We start from the raw sequence: 25,574 nt of genomic DNA on the forward strand, positions 1-25,574 counted from the left end.
GACGAGCGCCTGAACAGTACGACATCTCGGAGGTTCGTCGGCGGCCGCTCGTCGTCGCGTCGTCAGTCACGCGCGCTCCAGTCGCACGCGCATCGCCCTCATGGAATCCCGCGCGAACTTCCACTGCAGCACCCGCACCGCGGGGTACCCCACGAACGACAGCACGTGCGCGGGCCGAGAGAACGTGCTCACGCCGTACCACACGGAGTCGTCCTCCATCCGCTCTAGCACGAACGACTCCTCGCCCGCGAGGAGGTGCCCCCCGAGGCATCCGTGCGCGAACGCGAAACGCTCGACGCACCGGCCGTTCCCCGCGCCGGCGCCGCCGGCCGTCCCGTTCTTCCCACTCCCCCGCCCTCGCCCCCCGCCGCGCGCTTCGCCCTCGCTCGTCTCGTTGTACACCACCTTCAGCGGGTTGCGAATCCACACGCCGAACACGCGCGCGCAGACGCAGACGTCGCTCCCGGGCGCGGACCCGGTGGACTCGTCCACCTCGGACCATCCGAGCTGGAAGTGCGCCCACCGGTTCATCATCTTCTTCGCGCGCGCGAAGTCGTCCTTCCCCGCGCCGATCTTCGTGAAGTTGACGTCCACGGCGTACGGGATGTTGCGGAACACGTCGCCGTCGACGCGGCCGCTGGACGAGCTCGAGCTCGAGGAGGAGGAGGAGGAGGACGACGACGACGACGGAGGCGACGACGACGACGACGACGGCGACGGAGGCGACGGCGCGGGCGGGCACGCGCGCGACGCCCCGACGTGCTCGCGCGGGTAGTTAAACCCGCGCGATGTCCCGTGCTCGATCGCGACGCGGCGGGACGCGGGCGTCGGGCGACCGATCCCGAGGAACACCATGACGGGAGCGGCGCCGCGCGCGATGGAATGCGGCACCCGCCGCGCCGAAAGCGAAACTCCAGAAGGATCCGATCCTTCGATCGTCAGAAACGTGCGACGCGTCGATCGCTCGCGGCGCACAGCGCACGGCACGGCGACGCCGCGGCACGATTAGGGAGAAGCGCGGCGGCGGCGGCGGCGGCGGCGGCGCGGAGTAGGAGTAGAGAGCGCGTCATCAGTCATGCCGACGGTCCCGCCCGCGTTCTTACCCCCCGCGGGGAAGGTCGCGTCCGGACCCGGCGGCGGTCCGAAGAAACCGCGGAAGCGCGGCGGGAAGCGCGCGAAAGCCGGCGGCGGCAAGGCGCCCGAGCACAACAAGCACGCGGACGACCACGGGGGGCACCACAGCGACTCGCGCAGCGACGGCGAATACAGCAGCGACAGCGGAGATAGCGACACCTCCGAGGACGAGGGCGAGGACGGGTACAAGAAGGGCGGGTACCATCCCGTCAAGATCGGAGAGACGTACAAAGACGGTCGGTACGTCGTCCTCAAGAAGCTCGGCTGGGGGCACTTCAGCACGTGCTGGCTGTGCGCGGACACCGCGGCGGGAAAGATCTCAAACTCGCCCGCGCACGTCGCGCTCAAGGTGCAAAAGTCCGCGTCGCATTACACGGAGGCGGCGCGCGACGAGATCGACATCCTGACGAAGATCGCGAACGTGGACGAGATCGACGCGGGGGGGAAGCCGCCGAATCATCACCGCGCGGGCGTGGGCGAGAACGGCGCGCGGTTGCGACCGAAGACGGAGGGCGGCGACGGGAGCGGGATGTCGTCCGGGGGGAAAGACGGCGAGAGAGGAGCTCTCACCAAGGGCGGGGCGACGACGACGTCGCCGCCGCCGGCGCCGCATCTCGGAAGCACGCGCGTCGTGAAGCTCATGGACGCGTTCGATCATAAAGGCCCGAACGGGCTCCACGCGTGCATGGCGTTCGAGGTGTTAGGGGATAACCTCCTCGCGCTGATTAAACGGTACGACTACCGCGGCGTCCCTTTGAAAGCGGTGAAGGCGATGTGTCGGGACGTGCTGCTGGGTTTGGACTACCTACACTCGCGGAAGCTGATCATTCACACGGATCTCAAGCCGGAGAACATATTACTGACGACGCCGCTGCCGCCGCGCGAGGAGGAGGAGGAGGCGGCGCCCGCGGCGACGGCGGCGCCCGCGGCGGCGGCGGCGGCGGGCGAGGTGAAACGGGAGGAGGAGGAGGAGGGCGTGGGCGAGGCTGCGATGGCGGCGATGGATCTGTCCCCGTCGGGTCGAGGGAAGGAGGACGCGCCGGCGGCGGCGGCGGCGGCGGCGGCGGAGGGAGGCGCCGACGACGGAAGCGACGCGGCGCTGACGAAGAATCAAAAGAAAAAGGCGAAGAAGCGCGCGAAGAAAGCGGGCGGCGGCGGGGATGCGACGAGGACGAAGGGTATCGCACCCGTCGACGGCGACGGCGGGAAGAAAGGCGGCGCGAGCAAAGGCGCGAAGGGCGGCGGCGGCGGCGGCGGCGGAAAAAAATCCCGCGGCCCGCTGCTGTCCCAACGCGACGTCGACGCGTTGGAATGCCGCATCGTCGACCTCGGGAACGCGTGCTGGACGTACAAGCAGTTCACGCAGGACATCCAGACGCGGCAGTACCGCTCCCCGGAGGTCATATTAGGAAGCAAGTACAGCACCCCCGCGGACGTGTGGTCGCTCGCGTGCATCGCCTTCGAGCTCGCGACCGGCGACTTGCTCTTCGACCCGCGGACGGGAAAGGACTACGACAGGGACGAAGACCACCTCGCGCTGATGATGGAGCTCGTCGGACGGATGCCGAAGAAGATCGCGCTGGGGGGGAAGTACTCGCGGGATTACTTCACGCGGCAAGGAGACTTGCGGCACATACGGAACCTAAAGTTCTGGCCCCTCGCCAAGGTGCTCTCGGAGAAGTACCAGTTCGCCGCCGACGACGCGGAGGAGATGAGCGCGTTTCTGATGGCCATGCTGGACTTCGCGCCGGAGAAGAGGGCGACCGCGGGGGAGCTGTTGCGGCACGCGTGGCTGAAGGACGTCATGGACGGGATCGAGCTGCCGCGAAGTGAGGCGAAGGGAGAGGGGGGGGGCGCGGCGGAGGCGGGCGGGGAGGACGGTCGGTGACGCGAGTCGCGAGTCGTTCGCGAGTCGCTCGCAACAGTACACAGTGTAGTGTCGTTCGCTCTTACCTTCGTACTTTTCTTTCTATCGAGAACCAACTCTCCTCACACGCTACGACGCCCCGGCTATCGCGCACCCATCGCCTCACTTCGCGTTCCCCGGCGACGGCAAGTTCACCGTCCGCAACAACCACAGCGAGATGGCGGCCCCGAGCCAGTGCGCGAGCATCGTGTTCGCGCCCGCTTGAATCAAGAATATGTCGAGCGCGAGCACGGGGTTGTACCCGCCCGGGGTGAACGGGCTCGCCGCCGCCGCGGTGAGCGACTTGGCGAACAAGATCCCGCACGTCGCCTGCAACCCGACGATCGTCGCGCCGAGGCCGACGAAGTTCACCGTGAGCCCCGTGGACAGCTGTCGAACCACCTCCGCGCGCGGCGGCACCAGGTTGAGCTGCTCCGCCGACTTCCTCAGCTTGTCCCCGAGCCTCACGATCCCGAGCGACCAGAACGTCGTGAAGAACGACGCGCAGATGCCGAACAGGATGAAGTACAGGCCCGCGTCCGTCGCTTTCGTGATCCCCTTGAACAAGAACGAGAAGACGAGGATCACCGCGCTGACCGTGGTGAGGACGAGTTGCCCCCAGAACCCGAACCGACCGAGCTTCTTGCACGCGTCCGCGGTGCGCGCCACCTTCTTCGATATCTGCGCCGTGGACTCCTCCGCGGCGGCGCGCGTGACGACGCCGAGGCGGCGGCGCGTCGTCGTCGTCGTCGTCGTCGTCGTCGTCGTCGCGGCGGCGGGAGCGGACGGACGCAGCGCGACCGCGTCGCCGTTGAACGCCGCCGCGCGGGACGCCCGGACGAATTTAAGGGAATCGGACGCGACGACGAATTTCGACGCGAGCGCGACGCACGGCGTCCGTCGCGCGGCTCGGGAGCCCGAGGCGCGGATCACCGCGGGCGCGCGGAGCGACACCGCGGCGGTCGTGAGAGACGCCATCGTGAGCGGGTGTGAGCGGTTCGGTGCGACGCGCGACGACGAGTGCGGCGACGCGTCGCCGGTCGGATCGTTCACGCGTCGGATCGATCGATCCGCTGTTCACGCAGAAATTCTCCTGGCCGCTCTTCTTCGATCCTCCACGTGGCGGTTTCCACGACGCCCCCGGCGCGCACTATCCACCGCGCGCGCGCTGGGTAGTGCATGCTGAGCGCCCGTCTTCGCGCGCTCTCGCATCCCGCCGCGGTATCCGCCCTCGCCGCGCTCGGTATCGCCCTCGCGTGCGCGCGCGCAGACGACATGGCGTCGCTCAAGGCGTCCGCTGTCGCGACGAAACTCTCGGAGCTCGCGCCCGCGGTCCTGACGCGCCTTCCCGCGCCCACGACGGGCGCGGTGAGCAAAATCAAAGCCTCGGAGCTGTGGCAGACCCGCCCCGCGGTCGTCCTCGTCCTCCGACGACCGGGATGAGTGTTCTGTCGCTCGGAAGCGGCGAAGCTTCACGAGCGAAAGGCGGAGATTAACGACCTCGGGTGCGACCTCGTGTGCCTCCTCAAGGAGAACATCGCGGATGAGGTGGAGGCGTTCCACAGAGAGCCGTACTGGTCGCCGTCCACGCCGCTGTACTTGGACGAGGATATGACGTTCTTCAAGGCGCTCGGCGGCGGTAAGGTTCGCAAGGGCGGGCTCAGCTCGTTCTTCAAGCCGGGTCTGTGGAAGCGCTACGGAAAGATGGACAAGGCGACGAAGGAGGACGCGAACTTGAAGGGCGAGGGGACGATCCTCGGAGGGACGTACGTCGTGAGCAAAGAAGGCGTGCAGTACCAGTTCAAGGAGAAGGACTTCGGCGTCGCCGCGCCGTTGGACGAGATCATCGACGCGTGCAAGAGAGCGGCGGGGAAGTGAGCGAGCGACGACGACGACGACGACGACGACGACGACGACGACGACGAGACGCGCGCCGAGCGACTCGGTCCGAACGCGACGACGATGAAGCCGCCGCCGACACCTCTCGCGTCGCCCGCGAGAGACGGCGGATGGCGGAGCGTGTCGCAACGTGTTCGGAGCAGAGTCGGTCATCGCGCGTTACGTTCTCGTTCTCGTTCGCGCGTGCGTGATTCATCGCGCACGCGTTCATTCATTCGATTCTTTCGACGCGCATCCGCCCTCACGCGGACGCGGCGTCCAGACTTTGTACAACCAGACAGAATTTCGACGCGACCGGAACGATCTCGACGCCTCGCGTCTCAAGCGTTGTGCCCTTCCTTCTTCGCGTCCTCCTCCGCGCGCTTCGCTTTTTTCTCTTCCTCTTCCTTCTCCTTCTTCATCTTCGCTTCATCCTCCTCCGCGGCGAGCAGAGCTTCCGCTTCCTCGGTCCGGTGCTCGTTCGTGCGCTCCGCGTCCTTCGCCGGCGGGGATCGATACACGATGACCGGCTTCTTGCACCTGTGGAGGCAGTAGTTTGTCACGCTGCCGATGAAAAACTCCCTGAACCGCCCTTTGCCGTGCGACGCCATGATCACCGCGCACGCGTCGACGTCGTTCGCGCGTTCGCAGATGATCTCGCCGACGCTCTCGTTGCTGGTCTCGTACGCGACGACCTCCGAGGTGTACGTGACGTCTTCGTTAGCGTCGAGAACGGGGTAAAGTCGCTTGCGCACGTATCGGTTCGCGTCTTCGCGCCACTCCGCTTCTTGCTCCGGGTCCGGGACTTCCGGGACGAACTCGTCGAAGGCGTAGTACGCGGGGACGGTGTACCGCTTGGGGATGACGTGAATGAGGTTGATCTGGTCGCCCTTGCGCGCGAAGTTTTCCAGCTGCGCGCGGCGGCGGAGGGAAGCGCGTGAAAAGAGCGAAAGAGAGAGGGAGAGAGAGACAGACGGGACGAGCCGAGAGGGTCGAGACGCACGGTCCAGTCGAGCATGTACTCGGACTGCGGCGTGCCGTCGATCGGGATGAGGATCTGCCGCTTCGGCATCGGGCTGTCGGTCATCTCGGGCGCGGTGGGGGGGACCTGCGCGGAGACGGAGTCGCGGAGACGGCGTCAGCGCGCGCGAGCGCGGCGGCTGAGGTTCGGAACGAAACGAGGGAACGAGGGACGACGCGACGCGCGTTCCGCGCCGTCGACGCGGGGAGGCACGCACGAGGACGGGGTGGCCGATCTCCGTGGCTTCCTTCGCGATCCGCGCGCGTACCTCGTCGGCGGCGCTCATGCGTGTTCGCGCGCGGTCTCGCGCGTCGTAGTGTAGCGACTCTCGGACGTTCCGATACGAACAGAACTGCTGACAGGACGCGGCGGCATCTTCGTTAAAACGGTCGGTCCTCTATCGCGACTCACGGAGCGACGGGGAACTCGCTCTCGACGTCCTGAAACCCCCCCGCGTCCTCCTCCTCCTCCTCCTCCTCCTCGTCCTCCTCCGCTAACCACTCCACGTACGCCTCGAGCGCGCCGACCGCGGCGCGCAGCGTCTTCTTCCGCTCGAGCCGGTATTCGATCGCCGCGGCTATGATCGACGTCACCCCGGGGAGACTTCCCGCGCGCGCGGCGTTCAGAAACGCGTCGTCTTGCCCGATGCTCGTCTCGAACTGGTTGAGCGCGTCGCTCCATGCACGTATTAACGTCTTCGCCGCGGCCGTTTCGGTTTTCACGTCGTCCTCGTCCAGCTCCCACGCGCCGTCGTCGTCCTCCGCGACCGCCGCGGACGTCCCCGTGACGTTGTTAAAGACGCAAATCAGCCGCGCCCTGTCTTCGTCGCTCATGCCTTCCTTCATCACATCTTTCGCCTCCAGCGCCGCGCGGAACGGTTCGGGCGCGACGAGCGCGCTGGACGCGCGGTCCGGCGCCGCCGGTCGCTCGATCTTATCGTTCCGGTTACACCTCAGCGAGAACCCGTACCTGAGCATGAGCTCTCGGTTCGACCCCGTTGGGTCGTACGAGATCACGACCTCGTCTTGGTCGCTCTTCATCGCCCTCGTCGTCTCTAAGACCATCCGCGGCCCGCCGACGCCCTGGTTCAGCGCCCGTTCCGCCATCACGCGTAACCCGCCCTCGACGTCGCCGTCCTCCGTCCCGCGGATGGACTTCACCGCGGTGACGTCGCGAACGTCGTCGTGATTCGCCATGTCGAAGAACGGAACCAAGATCGCGGCGTACTCGCCCGAGTCCCCAACCTCGGACGCGACCGCGCGCGACGCGACGAGCGCGTACCCCCATCGCAGCTCCGCGAGCGACACGTCTGTCATCGGCGCGCCCTTCATGTCCGTCGCGGCTTTGTTAATCTCCGGGAGACGCTCGTGCGCCGCGGCGATGAGGCGCTGCAAGTTCCTCGCCTCGTCCGCGAGCGCGTCGTCCTGCAGCTGCGAGAGCTCTCTCTCGGACGCGAGCATCAGGTTCGGCATCTCGCTAATCTGCGGCAGCCACTCCGCGTAGGCTTTCCACACCTCGCCGCCGTGTTTCGTCGCCCACAGGAGCCACAGCACCACGGCGAGCTCGCGGTCGTCGCCGATGCCCGAGTCGAGGAGGTTCGTGATCGCCTTCGGGATCTTGCACGCGTTCTTGCGCTCCCACGCCCGGCGAAGGATCACGAGCGTGTCTTTGAATCCCGGCCCGGACCTGAACTCCGTCTTGACGACGTCCGCGTCCCCGAACGGCGCCGCGATGCAGACGTCGAGCGGGACGGAGAGCAGGACGTCGGACTGCTTCCATCCCACCGGGCCGGTAGAGAAGAGGCCGCGGCCGCGGGAGCCGGACGCGAGCCTGACGCGGTGCTTGACCCCGGCGCGCTCCATGAGGTCTTTGAACTCCGCGTTCTCGTCGACCTCGGCGACGGACGACGACGCGGACGTCACCGCGCGGCGGGCATCGCGGCGACGACGGCGAGGAAGCTTTTCGCGGAGCCGACGATGTTGCGATCGCGCGAGCGACGACGACGACGGCGCGAGCGGCGCCGCGCGATGGAAGGAACTCGCCGACGGGAGTGCGCGAAGGCGACCGATGATCGACGGCGCGACGGCGCTCGTCGCCATCGTTGCTTCGTGCGGCAGAGCGCGCTCGAGTGTGCGCGAGCCGCGAGTCTATCTCGGAAGATACTGTACGCGAACAGAACTGAACGAACTTTTTTATTGAAGGAAGGGGCAGCCGCGTCAGAGATTCGACGCCCCGCAGTGCGACTCGACTGAGGGGACCACCGCGCGCCGAACCCGGGTCGCGAGCGAGCATCGTCGTCGGAGATCGCGCGGACGGCGATCGACGCGCGTCGCCACGCACGGGCTCTCGTTCGTCCCCGCCCGGAGAGAGGCGGCGCGCGGCGATCGCCGACGACGCGAAATTAAATTAAATGACGGCGACGGCGAAGCGCAAGGCGTCCGAGGTGGTCGACGACGCCGTCCCCCCGACGACCACAGCGGAAGCCGCGACGACGACGACGACGACGACGACGACGAAGGTCGTCGACCTGATCAAAAACCTCGGCGGATACGACAACATGATCTCCCAGGGCGCGGAGGGACGCGTGTTCGCGGTCACCTTCCTAGGCAAGCCCGCGATCGTGAAGCAGCGGTTCGAGAAAACCTACAGACACCCGATCCTCGATAAGAAGCTCACGAAGTCGCGCCTCAACATGGAAGCGCGGGGGATGATGCGCGCGAGGAAGCTCGGCGTCATAACGCCGACGCTGTACTACGTCGACACGCACCAGGCGGCGATATACATGGAGCGCGTCGACGGCGCGTCGTTGAAGGAGTTGATTCGCGCGGGCGCGATGACGGAGGAAGAGATGCGGGACGTCGGGGAGGAGATCGGGCGCGTCGTCGCCGCGATGCACGACGGCGGGCTCATCCACGGCGACTTGACGACGTCGAACATATTACTGCGCGCGAGGGATCAAAAGGTGGTGGTCATCGACTTCGGGTTGGCGCACAACTCGATCATACCGGAGGACAAGGGCGTGGATTTGTACGTCCTGGAGCGCGCCATCACGGTGACGCATCGCTCCGCCGCGATGTTCGAGCACGTCATGGCCGCGTACAAGCAGCACTCGCGGCAGTGGAGCGCGAGCTTTAACAAGTTCGCGGAGGTGCGGATGCGCGGACGGAAGCGCTCGATGATCGGGTGAGGGATGGACGAGCGTCGAGGCGTAGTGTTAGCTCACATAGTTTGCAGTGCCCACAGCGCTCACGTGACACTCTGGAAAGGATCTGCGCCCGTCGTCCGTCGTGGCCGCCGCCGACCGCAGAGATCGTCGTCCGCCTTATCGCGACGTCGACGCCACTCACCGCGCACGCGCTGCACGTCATGGCGCTCGTTTCCATGTCCGCTCCCGTCACGGCGACGACGCACGTCGCCGCCGCGAAGCCGAAGCGTCTCGGCGGCGCGCACGCGCTTCGCGCGTCGCCGGACCGCGCGTGCGATCGCGCGACCCTCCTCGGGTGCCGCCGGTCGACGGGCGCGAGCGGGGGGAGATTTACCACGCCGCGCGCGATCCCGGAGACGGCCGCGGACGCGACGCCGTCGTCCGCGAGCCCGACGCCCCAGGGCACTCCCGCGGGCCCGCCCGGGGAGATCGTCGACCTGCCGATCGACTGGCAGATCGACTTCTGCTCGCGCCCGATGAAGGACGAGCGCGGGAAGAAGATGTGGGAGCTCCTGATTTGCGACGAGTCGCGCTCGTTCCAGCACGCCGAGTTCTTTCCCAACAACCGCATCAACTCCGTGGAGCTCTCCAAAGCGATTCAGCGCGTCCTGAACGAGCAAGGCGCGAGGCCGAAGCGCTTCAAGTTTTTCCGATCGCAGATGCAGACGATCATCACGCGCGCGTGCAACGACGTCGGCGTCCCGCCGTTGCCGAGCCGTCGATGCCAGACGCTGACGCGGTGGCTCGATCAACGCGCGGAGGAGGTGTACAAGAAACACCCCGGGTACGACGGCAGCTCGTCGCCGATGATGGGATTCGAAACGTCCGCCCCGAAGCCGTTACCGGACGCGCTTCGCGGCGAGTCCTGGGCGTTCGTCGCGCTGCCGCTAATCGGCGTGAAGGAGGAAGCGATGCAGGTGAGCGCGAACAGGGTGTTCGGCGACCTCCTGGATATCGACGAGGCCCTCCCGGACGACACCTTGGTCCCGGGGATCGCGGTGTACACGAGACGCGCGGCAGCGCTCGCGGGGTGGACGAAGGGGTTGGAGCTCGGCGGCATCTCCGTCGACTTGGACATGGGGACGCTGATACTCGACACGGGCGTCGCGGACAGCTGGCAGTACGCGAGGTTCCGGCAGACGAAGGAGCTGACGCGGGAGGCGAAGGAGTGGGAGGACGTCAAGGCGGCGGCGGGTGGGTTGCACTTCCTCGCGATCCAGACGGACGAGGAGGCGGAGTCCACGGACGGGTTCTGGATCCTTCAGGACTTCACCGCGTCGCAGTATTAATCCCTTAAGACGCGAGCGAGGACGCGGGGGAGGAGGGAGCGAGGGGAGGGAGGGGACGAGCGAGCGGCGGCGCGCGTAGATTGATTTTTTTTTGGTGTCAACTTGACTTCAAAAAGCCTCGCAGGCGGCACGTCACACCCCCGGCCGCGCGGCGGCGGTCGCGCGATGTCCCCGCGCGATGTCCTCCTTCACGGCGGCGCCGCGCTAGTGAGGCACCACGCCGTCGCGTCCGTCGTCCTGTGCGCGCTCGCCCTCCTCGCGACGCTCGCGTTCCCGCTCCTCGCGAGAAAGTTTTTCGTGGACGAGAACGCGTTCATCTTGGGCGCGGCGTCGACGTCGTTCGACGCGGTGGACGCCAAGGCGGCGGCGTCGCACGCGGCGAACGCGAGGGAGGCGATACGCGTCGGGGTATCGAGCGGCGTGGACGCCACGGACGCGCTCCGGGGGTGGGTCTCGGAGGAACTCGAGAAGATCCGTCTCGACGTGTTCGCGCACGAATTCGCGCGGACGCCTCCTCGCGGATCGCGCGCCAACGCGACCGTCGGACGCAATCTCCACGGCATCGCGCGCGCGAGAAAGGGCAACGGCCGCGAGGGCATCGTCCTCGTCACCCCCATCGGAGACCCGCGCTCGGACGGCCCGGACGCGGACGCGGACGCGCTCGCGCTGCTCCTCGCGCTGACGACGAAGCTCAGAGACGCCCCGTGGCTCGCGAAGGACCTGTGCTGGCTCGTCCCGGACGCGCGCGTCGCCGGGCCGGTCCCCGCGACGGACGCGTGGCTCCGCGAGTACCACCACCCCTCCGGAAGTGCCGGAGAGAGATTCGGGAGAGTCGGCGCGATACAGCAAGCGTACGCCGTGGAGCTGCCGCGCGGCGCGTCCTTCGACCGACTCCGCGTCTCGATGGAGGGAAGGAACGGCGCGCTGCCGAACATGGACCTGGTGAGCGTCGCGATCGCGCTCGGCCGAGGGCTGGTCACGACGAGAGGCGACGCGACGCGCGTTAAGCGGCCGGAGCTGGAAGGCGGCTGGGCGCGCGTCGAAAGCGCGGCGAGACCGCTCGTCGGGAGGCGCGCGGCGGCGGGATACGTCGGGGACGCGCGGTCCGTCGTCGCGTTCATGCGTCGGCTCGCGAGCGGGACGCCCACGGGCGCGCACGCGTCGTTCAAGTCGTTCGCGATGGACGCGATCACGCTCCGCGGGTTCATCGAGGGACGAGACGATGGGGGGAGAAGAAGGGGGCGCGTGTCGTACGACGGCGCGAGGGCGTTTCACGCGTTTGGGATTCTTCTCGAGTCGCTCACGCGGAGCAGTAACAACCTCCTCGAGCTGTTGCATCACTCGATGTTTTACTACGTCATCGTGGACGACTTTCGGTTTTTGTCCATCGCGGAGTACGTCGCGCCGTCGGCGATGATGTTGTTCGCGATGGTCCTGACCGCGGGCGCGATCGCCGGGCGCGGGTGGAACCCGACGAGCCGACCGCCGAGGACGGAGCAGGAGGAGGAGGAGGAGGAGGAGCCGCCCCCCGCGCCGCCGTCGCACGACTGGTCGTCCGCGTTCGCGGTAGCGTTCGCGGCGCACCTCTCCGGATGCCTCGCGGGCGCGACGTGCGTATTCGCCCACGACGCCGGGCTAGGTCTCGGGGTCGTCGCCGCGGCGACGTGGGTCGTCGCGTACGGCGGCGCGGCGGTCGCTCATCTCGCGGCTTCGAATTTTGGATTCTTCGACGCCCCCCGGGGTCCCGGGGTCGAGCCCGCGTGGAGCTCGCTGTGGGTCGTCACCCTGAGCGTGACGTCCACCGCGCTCGGCGCGCTGACGTTCTTTAACTTCGCGCTCGCGCTGCCGGTCACCGCGGTGCTCGCGCCGCTGTGTCTCGCCGCGGGGAGAGGGCCGGGGTCGAGCGGACGCGCGGCGGCGACGGCGCTGGCGCCGCTGGCGTTCGCGCTTCCGTTCGACGGTGGCGCGACGAGCCTCGGCGCGCTCGCGTCGCACCACCGGAGCTGGACCGGCGGGACGTTCGCGCTGCCGCTGATGTTTGGCGTGGTGTGGCCTGCGGTGATGCAGTGCGCGTTGATCGCCGCGGCGAGGAGGCCGACGCGCGCGCGACGACGCGTCGACCGAGGGAAGAAAACTCGGTGACCTCAGAACGCGTACTGTAGCCTTAGTTAGCGTTAACCACGAATAAACGACATCATCGAATCGATCTCGCTCCGTTCTGTTCCGCTCGATCGTCCACGTACTGCGCGCGCGCTCAACCTCTCGCGCTCGCCTCACGCGTCGGCGTCCCGCACCTCGACGTCGGCCATCTCCGCGTCGGCGTCTTCCTCCTCGTCCTCCTCCGCCGCGTCTTCCTCCTCCTCGACGGTCTCTTCCTTCTTCCCCCTCCCGCGCCCGCGCCCGCGCCCGCGACCGCGCCCGCGACCGCGACCGCGACCGCGACCGCGACCGCCGCCGCGTCCGCCGCCGCCCTTGGCCTCGACCTTCGCTCTCTTCGCGGGCTTCTCGTCCGCGGGCGCGGCGACCTTCTTCCCCGCCCTCCCGTCCGCCTTGGCTCGCGCCGGCTTCAGCGTCGTCCCAAAGTCGAACGCGTCGATGCACACGTCCTCGTACTTCCCCTCTTTTCTGCACGCGTCGAGGAACCGCTGCACGTCCGGCTTCGAGCGCATGCGCTTGCCGCACGGGCTGTAGTAGTACGCGTCCGCGCCGAGGGTGGACCGACGCGGGATCACCTCTCGGCGCCACCCCTCGGGCGGGGCCGGGACGCCCGCGCCGACGTGCGGGGGGGCGTCCTCGGGGGACGCGCAGTCGATCCCGGGGCGTCGCGGGTCGGCCATCTGGTCGCACTGTTGATCGGCGATGAGGGGGGGGGTGGAGGTCAGCGCCGGGTCGGGCGGACGGACGGATCGTCGCGAGGCGATTAGGTTTAATTCTCGTCGCGCGCGCGACGAAAACGACGATTGGGCGAACGACGCGACGGGCGATTCGAGCCGCGCGCACCGTCCACTTGTCCGTGACGCATGTCTCCGGGGCGTATCTCCACTTCTGGCACGAGTCGCACTGCAGCCACCCGTACCCGTCGCGCTCCGTGGTGCGAAACTTCGTCTCCGCGGACTCCCCGCGCGGGCGCTTGACGCCCGCCTCCTTCTTCGCGGCCGTCTCCTTCGACGCCTTCGCCTCGGACGGCTTCGACGACGGCGGCGGCTTGTACGGCCCGCTCACGGTCACGACCTTCGCGGCGTGGAGGCAGTTCGCGAGCCACGCCTGGGGGGGCGGGCGGACGGTCGCTTTGGACACGCCTCGGGCCATCGCGCGAGGGTTGTCCGGACGACGACGAGCGACGCGTTGTGGCGATCAGATCGGGCGCGCGCTCGCGGAAAACGAACGATTGCGTGCGCGAGCGAGAGGCCGAGTGCTTTCAACCGTCGATGAATGTCTACCGATGAAGTAATTCTTCACCGGTCAGTTTGACCCACGTTTGATAGGTAGATTAAAAAACAAAAGCTCGCGCGGAGATTCATTTTCCCGCGAGTTTTGAGGGGTCCCATTAACGAAAGGTCGCTCGCTTGGCATCCGGTCAAACCCCCGCGCGCGTCGCGGTGCGTGCACCGTACGCGCGCATTCTATCCGGCACTCGTCGTATCGGGTGCGAACGCGCGGTTGACGCAGTTCCGCGCGCGGACGTCCCTCGCGCGCGCGCGGGACGTCACGCGACTTCCCCCCCCCGGGTGGGGTACAAATTTGCGCGTGTGTGTGCCAGCGTGCAATAAAAAGAACGTTCATCCCGCGCGCGAGGGCGACTCCGCGCGGGGTGCGCGGACGCGGGAAACGCCCCGACGCGCGCGTAAACGATGTCGGTCGCGATGGAAACGCCTTTATCCTTCGACGAGCCCGAGCTCGCGCTTCTTCCGAAGCACACGAAGGTCCGTTCGCGCGCGTTCGACGACTTCGAAAAACACGCGCGAGCGGAGAAAAAGCATTGGTCCTTTCGCGCGGTCGCCCGCATGTGCGCGAGATTCCACGCCGTTCGTCCTCCGTCGCGCGCGTTGAGACGTCGTCTCCTTCTCTCCGCCGTGCCCGCAGGTCCGCGTGACGGGGAATAATCGAACGAAGAGCACGTTAGTCGGCCTCACCGGCGTCGTGAAGAAAGCCGTCGGCCTCGGCGGGTGGCACCTGGTGGCGCGTCCCCCTCCCTCCCAGCCTCGCTCTTTTTTTCCGAGCGTTGGCGTTCTCTCTTCTTCGAGGAACGGAATGAACACGACGCGGCGACCCCCGCGCGCGTTCTCGCGACCTCATTCTCGCGTCCGCGAACGCCATCGCTCAACCTCGCTCGCTCTCTCTCTCTCCTTCCGCGTCCCCCTCCCCTTCCCTCCAGAGACTCGAGACGGGCGTGGACGCGAGGGTGCAGCGGAACGCCATCGTCGCGTTGTCGGCCCCCACCGGGGACGAGAGCGACAGCGGCGAGGACGACTTACGCGTGAACACGAACCCGAACAGCACGAAGCCGGACGCGGAGCGGATGAACGGCCGATCGTCGACGGTTCGGCGGACGCCCACGAAGCCGCTGTCGCGGCCGATCACGGCGACGGTCACGGGGAAGCGGTCGTCGCGGCCGAGCGAGCGCGCCGGCGGCGGTGGCTTCGGCGGCGGCGGCGGCGGATCGAAAGTCAACTTCGACAAGCTCGGGCTCGACACGCTGAAAAAGATCGAGGAGGGGCACTATAAACAGGCTGTCTCCCCGGACGAGCAGAAGCGTAAGCTCGTTGCCAGCGTCGCGGAGCACTTCATGAAAGAGCAGGTGGACGAGGCGGAGGTTTTGATGAACTTCATGGCCGCGTTTTCGAGTCGGAGTACGTCGCGGAATCCGAGCAGGGAGGTGTCGGAAATCGACAAAACGTAAATACGAAATCGGCGGCGACGACGTCGCCGTGTACAAAAGTGGTTGTGCGAAGGTAAACGACGAAGGAATCTAGAGCTTATTGTTAGCCCGAATGTACGAGTATAGCGCTGACGCAGCGCGTCGTTTCCCTAGGGAGGTAGACGAGTGTATGAATGTAAGATCAAAACATGTAAGAATCATCTGTTTCAACATGTTTTTTGCGTTTCTAAAGTAGTCGCGTCTAAAGTACCCTCCTCCTCTCCCTCCATTATTTGATCAAAGCTTCATATCCTTCGGCAACACCCCCGACGTGAGCGCCCGCTCCAGCCGCTCCACCTCGTCCAGCGTCGCCGCGTTCGCGATCGCGACCTTGATCATCCTCAGCTGCTCCTCGCTCGGCCCCGACGCCGACGCCGCCGCCGCGCCCTCCTCTCCGACGACGCCCGGGACGAACGTCTTCGCCGCCTCCATCGCAGCCTCGCCTTCGTCCCCGCCGAAGAGCTCCTCCGCAGCCTCGCGCTCCTTCGGCTTCACCTTCCTGAAGTCCAACACCTTCAACTTCTTCAGTTTGTAAATCACGTACGCGCGGTAATTCTCCGCCCTCGTCACCGGGTTGTTCATCAACGACAGGTGCGTCAAGTGCTTGAACGTCGCCAACGGGTCGACGTCAGCGAGCTTCCCCAGGCGGTTGTTCGTCAGAATCACGCACTTCAGCATCGGCAGCTGCTCGTCCATGTTCTTCCCGATCCGCGCGATCCTGTTGTTGTTCAGATACAACGTGTGCAGACGCGTGAGCGGCGGGAATCCCTCCAGCTTGACGATCTCGTTGTCCGAGAGGTCGATCGCGTCGAATTGGTTCTGCGTCGCCGCGAGGTTCTCGATCGCCGCGATCTTGTGCCCTGTGGACGTTCGCGAACGACGTGGAAGCGCGGCGTGAGCGCGAACGGCGGGGGATGAGCGAAGCGCGCGGGCGATCGAGCGCGGCGGACGATCGAAGGGCGTTTTGAAGGAAAGGAAAGGCACGGATCGGATCGGATCGGCCGCCTCCTCGAGGGACGGGACGCACCTCGTAAATCGATCGCGTAGTCCTGGACCGGGTCTAACCCCTGCGGCGACCGAAGGATGAGTTCCGCGGTGAGACGTCCCGCGAGGCGGGGCAGGCTCAGGAACGCGGTCGTCGCCGGGTCCGGCGCCGCGGACCCCATCCTCGAGATCGAGTTAGGGTTCGATTCCCAGCGAGCGACGAACTTAGCACCGCCGCGCGCGTCTAATCCGCCCTCGCGCGCGGGACTCCTCCGTCTCGACGCGACCCCCGACGCGCGATGCCCCTTCCCCCTCGGTCGACGTGTTCACGCCTGTCCGCGAGCGTGTCTGACCTAGCGCGTGCGACGCGCGCGGGACGAGTAGATCGCTCCCCGCCCGTCAGCGCGCCATTTTCGCGGTCGGTGAACGCGCGCGCGAGCTGCCCGCGAGCAGGGACGGGAACGAAGAAAAATGGCGTTATGCGACTACGACGCCACAACCCAACGCGCGCGGACGCCACGCCGCGCGACCGCGCGGGATACGACGCGCACGATGAGCGAGGCGTCGTTCCGCTCGAGGGCGTCGAACCTCCGGTCCGACTCCGGCGGCGGCGCGGGCGCGACGGCGCTCGCGGCGGTCGAGCCCGTCGACGAGAGCGAGAGCTACGGCCTGAGAGAAGTCGACACGCGGACGCGAGGCGAGCGCGCGCGCGACTACGCGGTGCGCTTCGTGACGGACAAGGTGAGGAACGCGCCGCAGGCGGAGGACGGCGGCGCGGTGCAGGGCGGCGCGTTCACCTCCGTGGACGCGGGCGGGAACGTGTACGCGGACCCGGAGAAGATGGAGGCGATCGGCACCGAGGCGCTGGAGACGGCGCTGGCGCAGATCCCGGAGGACGACGACGACGACGACGACGCGAGCAACCCCGGGGCGGCGTTCCAGAAAGCGTTCGCGCTCAGGAAGATGCGCGAGGATCTGTTCGAGCAAGTGAAAGAGGCGTGCATGGAGCAGGCGAGCCAAGAGATGCGCATCGCGCGACGTAGAGCGCTCGTGGCGTCGCACGCGACGCAGCCCAAGGCGCCGCCGCAACGACAGAGCGGGCTCGTCCAGCCCGAATTCCTCTCGAACTCGAGGAAGGCGATGGGGGAGGCGAACTCGGCGAAGATGTCCTACTACCAAGCCCCGGACCCGTACGACGAGTCCGTGTTCGGGGTCACGAACACGTCGATATACAGGGTGAAGAACGACGCGAGGACGACGCAACGGATGCTGGAGTTTTTGTTGGGGTACTCGAGCGTCGTGGACCCGGACGACCTCGAGGAGATCGAAGCCGGCGCGATGGGGCTGACGGTGTCCAGAGGGAAAGGCATGCGCGAGCTCGCGCTGAAGTACGCGACGCACTTGGATAAGACGTTGCCGGAGCGCCACGCGAACGTCTTGAAGTCGCTCGTGAAGACGGCGGCGGATGATTTCATTCGGCAAGAGCTCCTCGGTTTCGACGCCGCGCAGGCGTACGCGCAGAGAGAGCGCGAGAGCGCGAGCGAGGTCGCGGCGACGAATAAACAAGCGTGGATGACGTCGATGTTCCCGGACGCGCTGTGGCCGAACAAGGCGAAGGTTGGGGGCGCGGACAAAGCCGCGTTGCCGTCGGTGGGGACGCTCGGAGCGTTCGGCGGCGGCGGCGGCGGCGGCGGAAACCCGGGCGACGGCGCGGTGCAAGTCCGCATGAACCCGTCCGGGTTTAACGCGGGGTCGACGTACAGCGGGAGCTAGGTCGTGCGCGCGCGCGGGCGACGCGTCCAACCGCGGGTGCTGAAGTAGAGTAGTTTAGCGCGACGCGAGTCGCGGACATCGCGAACGTCTCACACATTTCGATCGCGACACTCGAACACCACTCGCGTCTCCTCTCTGCTCGTCTCGGGGAAATGTGCGTTCTCATAACAGATGGCGCCTCCTCGGGGAGGTCGCGGAGGCGGCGGCGGGCGAGGCGGCGGCGGGAAACCGAGCACGTCGTCCCGCCAGGATGACGCCGTCAAGGTGGAGATGAGCGCGCAAGCGGAGGCGAGAGTCCGCCGCGCGTTAGAGAGCCTATCGATCGCGTCGACGACCGCCGCCGAGGCGGACGAGGAGGACGACGATCGCGCGCGGGATCTCTTCGCCGAGGCGAAGCTGTGCAAGCTGTACGACGACCTCCTCTCGGAAGGCTTCGGCGTCCGCGACATCGAGAACGCCCTGACGGACGTCGTCACGACGCGACGCCGCGCGACGGACGAGACGGAGGCCGCGGCGAACCCGATGGGCGAGGCGCTCGATTGGCTGTGCTACAACGTCCCGACCGAACGCCTGCCGCGGCGCTACCAAGGCGCGGTGCGGACCGCGGCCGCGTTCCCGGGCTCCGAGGGCGCGGCCGTGGAGGTCCTCGTCGCCGCGGAGGAGCAGGACCCGAACGCCGCCGCCGCCGCCGCCGCCGCCGCCGCCGAGGCGAGGGAGAGAGCGGCCGTCGCCGCGGTCGCCGAGAAAGCCGCCGAGAAAGCCGCCGCCCGCGCCGAGGCGGACGCGGAGCGGAGGAAGCGCGACGCGGAGGAGGCCGCGAGGGCGAACCGCGAGTGGATCATGCGTCAGTACGAGGAAGCGAGCGACGGCGACGGGTCGGACGGCACCGGGAGCGACCACGACAGCTTGGAGGACTACGGTCTGACGGAGGAAGAGATCGAGAGGAAAGCGACGGCGCGGCGGCGGCGACGCGCGTTCGACGCCGACCGCGACGCGCACATCGCGGTGATGCGCCGCGAGATGGACGAGGCCAGAGCGGAAGCCGCCGCGGGGAAGGTCACGAGGGACAAGGCGCGGCAGAAGCGCGCCGGGGAGCTCGTGCGGAGGGTGAAAGAGGAGATGGCCGCGTACGGACTCGTCGACGAGGATTTGCACCCGCCGCCGCCGCCGCCGCCCGCGCCGGCGACGGCGGAAGAGTCGAACGGAGTGGAGGGCACCGCCGCTGGAGCCGCTGATGGGCTATTTAGAGACTCGGGGACGACTCGCGCTCACGGCGAGGGCGAGGGTTCTGGTCCTGGTGCAGGTGCTGATGCGTCCCGACGGGCCCCGGACGCCGGCGGCGGGGGCGGCGGGGACGGCGGGGACGGCGGGGACGGCGGGGACGGCGGGGGGGAGCCCGATGACCCGACGTCCACGGCCTCGAAGAAGGAAGGCGACGACGACGGCGACGACGACGACGACGACGACGGCGGTTTCGGGCTCGATCTGTTCGACGGCGGCGACGAGACGGCCGCGATCATGGGCGAAGACACGGGGAACGACGCCGCGGTGTTCGAACTCTCCGAGGCGCCGTTGTTTCCGCCGACGCACATCGCGGCGAAACCGGCGGCGGGCGCGGGCGGTAAGAAAGGGGGGAAGAAGGGCGGTAACGCTCCAGCCGCTGCGGTTAAGGTCGAAACCGTCGCCCCGAAAGCGCTGCTTCAGATGCTCTGCCGGCGCGAAGGCTGGCTCGCGCCGCGGTACGACAAAGCCGGCCCGAGCGGCGGCGGCGGCGGCGGCGGGACCGCCGGGGCCGCCGTCGGCGCCGTCGTCCGAGGGATGACGTACGCGGTCACCGTCGAGCGCACGGGGAGCGGGAAGCGCGTCGGCGGCGGCTCCGCGGCGAAAGCGGCGGCGAGGAGCACGATCACGTGCTCGTCCGGGGAGGAAGACGCCCCGCCGGGGGGCTGGGAGACCGTGAACGACGCGCAAAACGCAGCCGCAGCGCGGGCGTTGTTTCTCGCCGTCGGGACGACGGGCGCGACCAGCGCGACCGTCGCCGGGCTCGCGCCGATGCCGTCGGAGCTGCCTGCGGAGTTCAAGATGGCATGGCGGCGTTGGGCCGAGGAGGTTTTCGACGCCGCCGCCGCCGCCGCCGCGGGGGTCGGAGGCGACGCCGGCGGACCCGGGACCGTCGCGTCCGCGAGGGACGATTTCGTCCGACGGTTGTCGCGCGGAGCGGGGGGTAAGCGCCGCGGCGTCGGCGCGGACGCTGACGACGCGCCGAAGGAGTCGTGGGAAGACGGTGACGGCGAGGACGACGCCGCCTCCGGCGTGGCGTCGAGGAGAAAGTCCATCGGGGAACGGTCGCCCGCCGCGCGGCCCGCCGCCGCCGCCGCCGCGAACGCCTCCGCGTTCGCGGAGACGAGCGAACGACTGAAACGCGACGCGGCGACTAAACGTTCCGACGCGGCGTGGCAAAAGATGCGCGCGTTCCGCGAGAACCTTCCCGTGGCCGCGCTCAGGGACAACCTCCTGCGCGCGCTCCGCGAGCGCGACGCCGCGGTCGTGTGCGGCGAGACCGGGTCCGGGAAGACGACGCAAGTGCCGCAGTACCTCCTGGACGACGCCGTCGACGCCGGCGCCGGGGCCGGGTGCCGCGTGATATGCACGCAGCCGCGCCGCGTCGCGGCGCTCACCGTCGCCGAGCGCGTCGCGTCCGAGCGCTGCGAGCGCGGCGGCGTCGGGGGCAAGGGCAGCCTCGTGGGGCATCACGTGCGGTTAGACGCCGCGGTCACGAAGGACACGAGGCTCACGTTTATGACCGCGGGGATACTCCTTCGACGGATGCACGGGGATCCGCTCCTCGCGGAGGTGTCGCACGTGGTGTTGGACGAGATACACGAGCGGAGCTTGGACGGGGACTTTCTCCTCGCGCTGTTGCGGACGCTGCCCGCGCGACGGAGGGAGCTCGGGATGGCGCCGTTGAAGTTGATCGTGATGAGCGCGACGCTCGACGCGAATTTATTCTGCGGGTACCTCGACGACTGCCCGGTCGTCCAAGCCGCGGGACGCACGCACCCGGTGAGCACGGTGTATCTGGAGGATATCCACGACATGCTCGAGTACACGTTAGACGAAGAGAGCCGGTGCTGCCGACGTCCGCGAGGCGACTCCAGAGGCGCGGCGGCGATCGAGAACATGGACCGGAGAGAGAAAGCCGCGGCGCTAGACTCGTGGGGGGTGGACGACGCGTGGCGCGGGGACGAGAACCCAGACTACGACCCCACGCAGTTCGAGCACGTCAGCGCGCTCACGCGTCGGAACTTATCGCGCCTGGACGAGAACGTCATCGACTACGACATCATCGAGAAGCTCTTGGGCGTGATCGACGACGACGCCCCTCACGGCGCCGTGCTCGTCTTCCTCCCCGGGATCGGCGAAGTCTCTGGGCTCATCGATCGCCTCGCGTCGAACCCGCGGTTCGCGCCTCGACACGGGAAGCACAAGCTCGTGCCGTTACACTCCGCGCTGACGCCCGCGGAGCAGAGAGAGGCGTTTAAGACGCACGCGGTCGGTGTTCGGAAGATTGTCGTGGCGACGAACGTGGCGGAGACTTCCGTGACGATCGAAGACGTCGTCGTCGTGATCGACAGCGGTCGGGTCAAAGAGCGCCAGTGGGACGCGCGGCGCGGGATGGCGAGCTCATTAGAAGGCTGGGTCTCGAGAGCCGCGGCGAGGCAGCGCGCGGGAAGAGCCGGGCGCGTGCGCGCGGGGACGTGCTACGCGTTGTTCACTTCGCACCGCGCGCGAGACGGATTCCGGTCGCATCAAGTCCCGGAGATGCACCGCGTCCCGCTCACGGAGATTGTGTTACAGATCAAGAAACTCGACGTCGACGACGGGGCGGAGGCGTTCCTGGCCGGGTCGTTGGAGCCGCCCGCTCCTGACGCGGTGGTCGCGGCGCTGAACACTCTGAGGGAAGTTGGAGCCGTGGACGCGTCGGAGGCGGCGGCGTTGACCCCTCTCGGGCATCATCTCGCCGCGCTTCCCGTGGACTGCCGCGTCGCGAAGATGCTCGTGTACGGCGCGCTCCTGTCGTGTTTATCCCCGGTGCTCACGATCGCAGCGTGTTTATCGTACAAGTCGCCGTTCACGAGTGGTCAGGGCGGGAAAGGCGGCGGCGGCGCCGCCGCCGGGGACGCCGCGCGGAGACAACTCTCGCTCCCGAGCTCCGGCTGCCTCGCGTCCGGGGAGCAGAGCGATCACCTCGTGTACGCCGCCGCGTACGAAAACTGGGCCAAGGTGGCGTCCGTCTCCGACCGTAACACCGCGCGCAGGCACGCGACGAAGCACGGCTTGTGCCCGGAGACGTTGAAGCAAATCGCGGAGATGCGCGGGCAGTACGCGAGCCTTCTCGCGGACATCGGATTCATCGCCGGCTCGAAGGGCACGCGCGCGGACGCCTCCCCGAGCGGCTGGGTGGACGACCCCTCCGCGTCGTGGAACGTCGACGCGAAGCGCGCGCCGGTGGTGAAGGCTGTCGTCACCGCGGGTCTCTACGCGAACATCGCGGCGACGGAGAACACCGGGCGGTGGCGGGACGCGAAGGGCGAAGTCGGGGTGCACCCGTCGAGCGTAAACGCGAAGCTCGCGACGCCGACGTTTCCGTTCTTGGTGTTCCACGAGAAAGTGAAGACGTCCAGGGTGTTTCTGAGGGACAGCACCGTCGTCGCCCCCGCGGCGTTGCTCCTGTTCGGCGGCGCGATGGACGTGTATCACGCCGCGGGGAGGGTGTCGTTGGACGGGTGGCTGTGGCTGAGAGCGTCCGCGCAAGTCGCTGTGCTGTTCAAGAAGCTGCGCCGCGCTCTGGACGACGAGCTCGACGCGCGGATACGAGGCGCGCGACGAGTGCGAGATGGTGGCCCTAGTAAAGGTGCGGGCGCGGAGGATATATTGAGGACGATCCGGACCGTGCTCACGGAGCACGGCTGCAGGTCGTCGTAGAGGTGGGCGTAGGCGTAGATATCGCGTCGTATAAGATACACGTACAACGCAGCCGCCGACGACGACTGAAAGAATACATTAGACTACTTCGTCTTCTTCTGCTCCTGTTGCGCGAGCTTAGGGAGGTCGTCCGTGGACGCCCCCAGGCCCGCGAGCTGCCGCCGCATCAAGTTCGCGTACACGCCGTCGGGGATCTTCATGAGGTTATCGTGCGTGTCTTGCTCCGCGACGACGCCCTCGCTCACCACCGCGACCGAGTCCGCGTCTTGAATCGTGCTCAACCGATGCGCGATCACGATCGACGTCCGGTTCCTGCCGCTCATCATCGCGTCCAACGCGTCGTTCACGAGCTGCTCGCTCTCCGCGTCGAGCGCGGACGTCGCCTCGTCGAGGAGTAAAACCTGAGGGTTCATGAGCACCGCGCGCGCGATGGCGATGCGTTGCTTCTGCCCGCCCGACAGCTTGATCCCTCTCTCGCCGACCCACGTGTCCAATCCTTTCTCCAAGTCGCGCACGAAGTCCGCGACGTTCGCTTGCTCGAGCGCGCGCCAGATGTCCTCGTCCGTCGCGTCCGGGGACGCGAACCTCGCGTTCGAGCGGATGGACCGCGCGAACAACACCGGCTCCTGCGACACGACGCCGATGAGCGAGTGCAGGTGCTCGTGCTGAATCTCCCCGACCGGGACGCCCGCGACGAAGACCTGGCCTTTGATCGGGGCGTAGTAGTACTGCACGAGCGCCGCGATCGTGGACTTCCCCGCCCCGGACGCGCCGACGATCGCCGCGCACGTCCCCGCGGGGACGTTGAGCGACAACCCGTTGAGCACCGGGCGGTCCGGAACCCCCGGGTACGCGAAGTGCACGTCTCTCAGCTCCACGCTCACGCCCGTCTCGGTCGTGTCCGGCGCGAGGACGCCGTCGTGCGGGAGGAGCGACTCGCGGTCCATGAGGTCGAACACGCGCGTGGACGCGCCGAGGGCTTGGATGATGGACGCGTAGGTGCCGGAGATGAGCGCCATGCCGAAGGAGGCGTTGATGGAGTAGAGGATAAACGCGTTGAGCTCTCCGATGGTGAGGTCGTCCTCGATCGCGAGCCGGGAGCCGTAGTAGAAGGTGGAGCCGAGGGTGATGAAGACGCCCGCGGTGAGGCAGCCGTTGAAGATCGCGCTTCGCCTCCCGTACGACATCTCCACGCCGAGGGCTTCGTTGACGCTCGACGCGAAGTGCGAGGACTCGTGGTTCTCCTGGCCGAAGGTTCGCACCGTGCGAATCGCGCCGAGGGAGTCCTCCGCGACGGACGTCGCCTTCGCCGTCGCTTGCTGCGTCAGACGTGCGAGCACGCGCAGACGGCGGCTCTGCCAGATCGCCGCGGCGATGAGCGGCGGGAACGCGGCGAGGACCACGAGCGTGAGCCGCCACGACGTGTAAAACATAAACGTAAACGCGATAATCACCGTCGCCATCCCTCGGAGCGCCATGGACAAATTCTGCGTCGCGACGTTCTTCAGCATCGCGGTGTCCGTGGTTATGCGCGAGATCAACGACCCGGACGTCACGGAGTCGAAGAACCCGACCTCCTGGGCGAGGATGTTCGTGAACAGGCGGTTCCGCAGCCGCGCGACGACTTTGTACGAAGCCGTGTTGAACATGTACATTCGCAGCGCCTGGAACAGGCCGCCGAAGAGACCGACGAGGAGGAGGCCGATGTACGCATCGAGAACGTCCCTGCGCGCGCCCGCGCTGTCGCCTTCCAGGTGCTTCGTGACGCCGTCGATCATGCGCCCGGCGTAGAACGGGATCAACATGATGCACACGGAGTTACAGAACAGAAAGAAGATGCCGACGGATAAGCGCTTCGATTGGCCTTTCGACTCTTGGAGGATGCGGTAGAAGTCTTGCTTCATGCTGCGCTTCTTCTTGCCGCGCAGCAGGCGGTCCCTCGAGCCGTCGAGGTCTTCGCCGTCCTCCTCTTTTTTCTCGCCGTCCTTCTCGTCGCCCTTGCCGTCGCCCTTCTCGCCGTCATTCTTCGCGTCGGCGGCCGCCGGTTTTTTCGCCGCCGCGCCGGGCGCGGCGTCGAAGCTGACGCGGATGCTCTTCTTCGCCGTCAGCGGCTCCTCGACCTTGACGCTCGTGAGCGTGACGCCGTCGTCGTCGTCGTCGTCCTTGGACGGAGGCATCGTGACGCGCGGGGAGAGAGACTCTGCGCGGTCGAGTTGTGACGCGTCGCCGACAGACGGGTGGAGGGTGGACGACTACGAGCCACGTCGACTATCGACGGCTGCCGTGTCATTCGCGGTGAAATCGAGCCCAGGACCTGGTTTCAGTCGTCTCGCGTCGACCGATGAAAGGGCGATGCTCACCCCGGTCTCGAACCTGGGATTTTCGCGCCCCTCGACCCGGTTCGAACGGAGCGCCCTCGCGAGCGCGCGTTCGCGCGAGGCCACACGCGCGCGCGCGGCAACGCACGAATCGTCCGCACG

At 67.6% G+C, this 25,574-nt stretch overlaps 14 protein-coding genes across 14 annotated transcripts; 8 read left to right on the plus strand and 6 right to left on the minus strand.

Moving 5' to 3' along the window:
- Positions 1 to 66: 66 nt before the first annotated feature.
- MICPUCDRAFT_56131 (uncharacterized protein) lies at positions 67 to 855 on the minus strand (the record flags this gene model as incomplete). The annotated part of the gene is made up of 1 exon (XM_003057170.1): positions 67 to 855. The coding sequence occupies one exon, from the start codon at positions 853 to 855 to the stop codon at positions 67 to 69; it is 789 nt and encodes a 262-aa protein (XP_003057216.1).
- A 436-nt stretch (positions 856 to 1,291) lies between these two features.
- On the plus strand, positions 1,292 to 2,995 carry MICPUCDRAFT_2123 (uncharacterized protein; the record flags this gene model as incomplete). The annotated part of the gene is made up of 3 exons (XM_003056706.1): positions 1,292 to 1,555; positions 1,646 to 1,665; positions 1,756 to 2,995. Coding segments are annotated over 3 exons (1,524 nt in total), but the record flags the coding sequence as incomplete, so codon positions are not given.
- A 1,201-nt stretch (positions 2,996 to 4,196) lies between these two features.
- On the plus strand, positions 4,197 to 5,233 carry MICPUCDRAFT_56134 (uncharacterized protein; the record flags this gene model as incomplete). The annotated part of the gene is made up of 2 exons (XM_003056707.1): positions 4,197 to 4,462; positions 4,511 to 5,233. The coding sequence occupies 2 exons, from the start codon at positions 4,316 to 4,318 to the stop codon at positions 4,916 to 4,918; spliced, it is 555 nt and encodes a 184-aa protein (XP_003056753.1). The 3' UTR covers positions 4,919 to 5,233.
- A 26-nt stretch (positions 5,234 to 5,259) lies between these two features.
- On the minus strand, positions 5,260 to 5,990 carry MICPUCDRAFT_56135 (uncharacterized protein; the record flags this gene model as incomplete). The annotated part of the gene is made up of 2 exons (XM_003057171.1): positions 5,260 to 5,829; positions 5,922 to 5,990. 2 exons carry the CDS (start codon positions 5,988 to 5,990, stop codon positions 5,260 to 5,262), a joined length of 639 nt encoding a protein of 212 aa, XP_003057217.1.
- A 356-nt stretch (positions 5,991 to 6,346) lies between these two features.
- MICPUCDRAFT_56136 (uncharacterized protein) lies at positions 6,347 to 8,038 on the minus strand (the record flags this gene model as incomplete). Its single annotated transcript, XM_003057172.1, has 1 exon — positions 6,347 to 8,038. The coding sequence occupies one exon, from the start codon at positions 8,036 to 8,038 to the stop codon at positions 6,347 to 6,349; it is 1,692 nt and encodes a 563-aa protein (XP_003057218.1).
- A 129-nt stretch (positions 8,039 to 8,167) lies between these two features.
- On the plus strand, positions 8,168 to 9,194 carry MICPUCDRAFT_49505 (uncharacterized protein). The gene has a single exon (XM_003056708.1). The coding sequence runs from the start codon at positions 8,350 to 8,352 to the stop codon at positions 9,124 to 9,126; it is 777 nt and encodes a 258-aa protein (XP_003056754.1). The 5' UTR covers positions 8,168 to 8,349; the 3' UTR covers positions 9,127 to 9,194.
- A 396-nt stretch (positions 9,195 to 9,590) lies between these two features.
- Positions 9,591 to 10,433, plus strand: MICPUCDRAFT_45348 (uncharacterized protein; the record flags this gene model as incomplete). The annotated part of the gene is made up of 1 exon (XM_003056709.1): positions 9,591 to 10,433. The coding sequence occupies exon 1, from the start codon at positions 9,621 to 9,623 to the stop codon at positions 10,431 to 10,433; it is 813 nt and encodes a 270-aa protein (XP_003056755.1). The 5' UTR covers positions 9,591 to 9,620.
- A 165-nt stretch (positions 10,434 to 10,598) lies between these two features.
- Positions 10,599 to 12,575, plus strand: MICPUCDRAFT_56139 (uncharacterized protein; the record flags this gene model as incomplete). The annotated part of the gene is made up of 1 exon (XM_003056710.1): positions 10,599 to 12,575. One exon carries the CDS (start codon positions 10,599 to 10,601, stop codon positions 12,573 to 12,575), a length of 1,977 nt encoding a protein of 658 aa, XP_003056756.1.
- A 131-nt stretch (positions 12,576 to 12,706) lies between these two features.
- On the minus strand, positions 12,707 to 13,742 carry MICPUCDRAFT_56140 (methyl binding domain protein; the record flags this gene model as incomplete). The annotated part of the gene is made up of 2 exons (XM_003057173.1): positions 12,707 to 13,279; positions 13,434 to 13,742. 2 exons carry the CDS (start codon positions 13,740 to 13,742, stop codon positions 12,707 to 12,709), a joined length of 882 nt encoding a protein of 293 aa, XP_003057219.1.
- Positions 13,743 to 14,029: 287 nt separating this feature from the next.
- MICPUCDRAFT_46652 (uncharacterized protein) lies at positions 14,030 to 15,520 on the plus strand. The gene is made up of 3 exons (XM_003056711.1): positions 14,030 to 14,356; positions 14,517 to 14,612; positions 14,809 to 15,520. The coding sequence occupies exons 1-3, from the start codon at positions 14,285 to 14,287 to the stop codon at positions 15,331 to 15,333; spliced, it is 693 nt and encodes a 230-aa protein (XP_003056757.1). The 5' UTR covers positions 14,030 to 14,284; the 3' UTR covers positions 15,334 to 15,520.
- Positions 15,521 to 15,804: 284 nt separating this feature from the next.
- On the minus strand, positions 15,805 to 16,454 carry MICPUCDRAFT_11284 (uncharacterized protein; the record flags this gene model as incomplete). Its single annotated transcript, XM_003057174.1, has 2 exons — positions 15,805 to 16,211; positions 16,379 to 16,454. Coding segments are annotated over 2 exons (483 nt in total), but the record flags the coding sequence as incomplete, so codon positions are not given.
- A 352-nt stretch (positions 16,455 to 16,806) lies between these two features.
- On the plus strand, positions 16,807 to 18,108 carry MICPUCDRAFT_56143 (uncharacterized protein; the record flags this gene model as incomplete). The annotated part of the gene is made up of 1 exon (XM_003056712.1): positions 16,807 to 18,108. The coding sequence occupies one exon, from the start codon at positions 16,807 to 16,809 to the stop codon at positions 18,106 to 18,108; it is 1,302 nt and encodes a 433-aa protein (XP_003056758.1).
- Positions 18,109 to 20,562: 2,454 nt separating this feature from the next.
- Positions 20,563 to 22,971, plus strand: MICPUCDRAFT_697 (uncharacterized protein; the record flags this gene model as incomplete). Its single annotated transcript, XM_003056713.1, has 1 exon — positions 20,563 to 22,971. A coding segment is annotated over one exon (2,409 nt), but the record flags the coding sequence as incomplete, so codon positions are not given.
- A 147-nt stretch (positions 22,972 to 23,118) lies between these two features.
- Positions 23,119 to 25,127, minus strand: MICPUCDRAFT_25591 (ATP-binding cassette superfamily). Its single transcript, XM_003057175.1, has one exon. It carries the CDS (start codon positions 24,996 to 24,998, stop codon positions 23,178 to 23,180), a length of 1,821 nt encoding a protein of 606 aa, XP_003057221.1. The 5' UTR covers positions 24,999 to 25,127; the 3' UTR covers positions 23,119 to 23,177.
- Between the last annotated feature and the right edge of the window lie 447 nt (positions 25,128 to 25,574).

Source organism: Micromonas pusilla (assembly GCF_000151265.4).
Source record: "Micromonas pusilla CCMP1545 genomic scaffold MICPUCscaffold_3, whole genome shotgun sequence".
NCBI lineage: Eukaryota > Viridiplantae > Chlorophyta > Mamiellophyceae > Mamiellales > Mamiellaceae > Micromonas > Micromonas pusilla.